Source organism: Leuciscus leuciscus (genome assembly GCF_965113295.1).
Source record: "Leuciscus leuciscus genome assembly, chromosome: 19".
In the NCBI taxonomy this organism is placed as follows: Eukaryota; Metazoa; Chordata; class Actinopteri; order Cypriniformes; family Leuciscidae; genus Leuciscus; species Leuciscus leuciscus.
In genome coordinates this window covers 35,873,283-35,875,782 of record NC_138743.1, presented here as the reverse complement: position 1 = coordinate 35,875,782, position 2,500 = coordinate 35,873,283, and the positions used below count along the sequence as shown (strand labels likewise).

The window sequence follows — 2,500 nt, the reverse complement described above, 5'->3', positions numbered from 1 at the left end:
TCCCTGCCTGAGAGACATCACATCACGTCATCGAACACCGACAGGACTATACTGACGGGAATTAGTGGATATTCTAGTGTCCTAGTTAAAAAACTGGACATGAACACCCTCTCAAGTCAACATTTGAAAGCGATGAGCTCGTAATCACGACTTCAGAAGTGGGAAGCAGGACATTTCCGATAGCACATGAATCTCAATCTCAATTTATTTATAAAGCACAGTTAAAAACAGCCACAGTTGACCGATGTGCTGTACAATGTTCTTAAAACTCAACCAATTAATTAAAATAAGACAACAAGGGGAATCACAAGTTATAGGCTACTGTTAGAGACACGTTTTTAAATAAAAAATATGTAATGGAGTGGCTATTAAAAAGTTTAGGGAGTGGCTAAGGATGAAGGCAGCATTACTGGATCCAGATGCTGTCCCGAATGCTGATTGGTCAAGAGCGCTATAAAAAAGCACCCATGGATGCAGTATTAAATATTCATCTACAGGCTTGATCTTCTGATGGAAGGATGCCACTTTATGAATGAATAAAATAATCATAACCAAATAAACACTGACATAACACATTAATTTATTTAAACAATGTATTGAGTATTTTATTATAGCAATAAGGCACTTGAGGCTGTGCTGTAACGTGAGCCATAACTAGTCATGACTGAAGGGGTTGCAGAGAGCATGAGACTGAAACTATGAAACGTTCATAAGCCTCCAAACAACATCATCATGTGTGCACTGCATTTACCATTGTAGTGACATCACCCAAAACACAAGATCAGATGGAAAACAACCGAACTAGCACTACCATTTGTTTGATTAATCATTTACAGTAGTCAACATCTGAGTACATGATTATACGGTTATACATGAATTTTGAACCATTCCCGTTCTTGTCTTAGGACAACTTTGATGAACTACTTTAAACCACTTCAGATGTTGACTACTGTAAATATAATGCAAATAACGGAATGTTGGTTGTTCTTGCTGTGGCCGCAGATGTTACCTTGTTTTTGGCGTGAACGTTGGCTCCAGCCTTCACCAGCAGTTTGACAGACTGACTGAAGCCGTGCCACGCGGCCTCGTGAAGAGCAGTGTTCCCATCCTGAGGAAACAGAGATACTTCACATTCGCCATTTTAAATACACACACACTCAGCCACAGGCACACTTGTTCAACTGCTCGTTAATGCACATATCTTCTCAGCCAATCATTTGGAAGCAACTCAAAGCATGTAGGCATGAGTCTTGATTTCTGCGGTGACATTCCAGATGGTCAGGTCAGGATTTGGTGTAAACATCATGAAGCTTGGATCCATCCTGCCTTGAGTCAGTGGTTCAGGCTGATGGGGTGTAATGGTGTAGAGGATATTTTCTTGGCACACTTAGTACCAACTGAGCATCATTTAACACAGACTTCACACAGTCTGCCCGAGTGTCGCTGCTTCTTCCAGCAGGACAGCAGACCATGTCACAAAGCTCAAACCACTCAAACTCAATCACAGTCACCAGATCTCAATCCAGTAGAGCAGCTTTGGGATGTGGAGGAACAGGAGTTCCTAATGTACAGTTACATTTTTAAATAGATGTCTATTCTTATTAATATTATTTTGTGCACCTGGTGCACCAGGACAAACTCCTTGTACATGTTGTACTTGGCAATAAAAGCTGATTCTGATTCTGCGGAGATTCAATGTGGAGAAAAATCTCTGTGGATTGTCACCTTGCTGAATCTGTGCCATGAAGAATTAAGGCAGTTCTGAAGGCAAAAGAGGGTTCAAACCCGGCACCAGCAGGGTGTACCTAATAAAGTGGCCAGTGAGTGTGTATATATGTAGGTGGTGGTTGAGGAGATTCCCCCCTTCTATGTAAAGCGCTTTGAGGTCTCAGAAAAAGCGCTATATAAATGTAACAAATTATTAATTATTATTATTATTATGTATTACGGTAATGTATAATATACTGTGATAGTTTCATATCTCTCATGTCACTCATGTTCTCCTTCTCACATAATTAAAGTATTTACACTCAATCAATATTTCAATAGATCAATTACTGTACATTATTCTTTACATATTGACACATGTGCATAAATAAATGGAGTCTTCTGGTTAAGTACCAAAACACTGGTAAGTGTTTTTCCAGCATATGAGAATGAGATGTATGTACCTTGTCTTGTCTATCTAGTGCACATCCCTCCTGGACGAGCGCCGAGATGACATCAGTGTTTCCCACCACAGCGGCTCTGTGTACGGCTGTCTGGTCACCCTGAGGGAGAGCAACACGAACTCAACATCAGTCATCATGCTGATCCTGTGGGCTTGTCTATGGGACAGGTGTGTGTAAGCCAGTCTCTGTGGCGCAATCGGTTAGCGCGTTCGGCTGTTAACCGAAAGGTTGGTGGTTCGAGCCCACCCAGGGACGAAGGATGGTTTTTCGGTGTCATGTTGCCACGTAACCACTAACACAGACAGAGAATTTAGCGTGGCGGTGGCGCA

General features: G+C 41.6%; 1 protein-coding gene across 1 annotated transcript in view; it reads right to left on the bottom strand.

Annotated features, from left to right (window-relative positions):
• The window catches only part of ankrd6b (ankyrin repeat domain 6b), a 41,343-nt gene that overhangs the window by 15,563 nt on the left and 23,280 nt on the right, over positions 1-2,500 (bottom strand). The window contains 3 exon segments of the mRNA XM_082147915.1: positions 1-7; positions 1,010-1,108; positions 2,172-2,270. The exon segment at positions 1-7 is cut by the window's left edge and continues 74 nt beyond it. Of these exon segments, the coding sequence (XP_082004041.1) occupies positions 1-7; positions 1,010-1,108; positions 2,172-2,270 (205 nt within the window).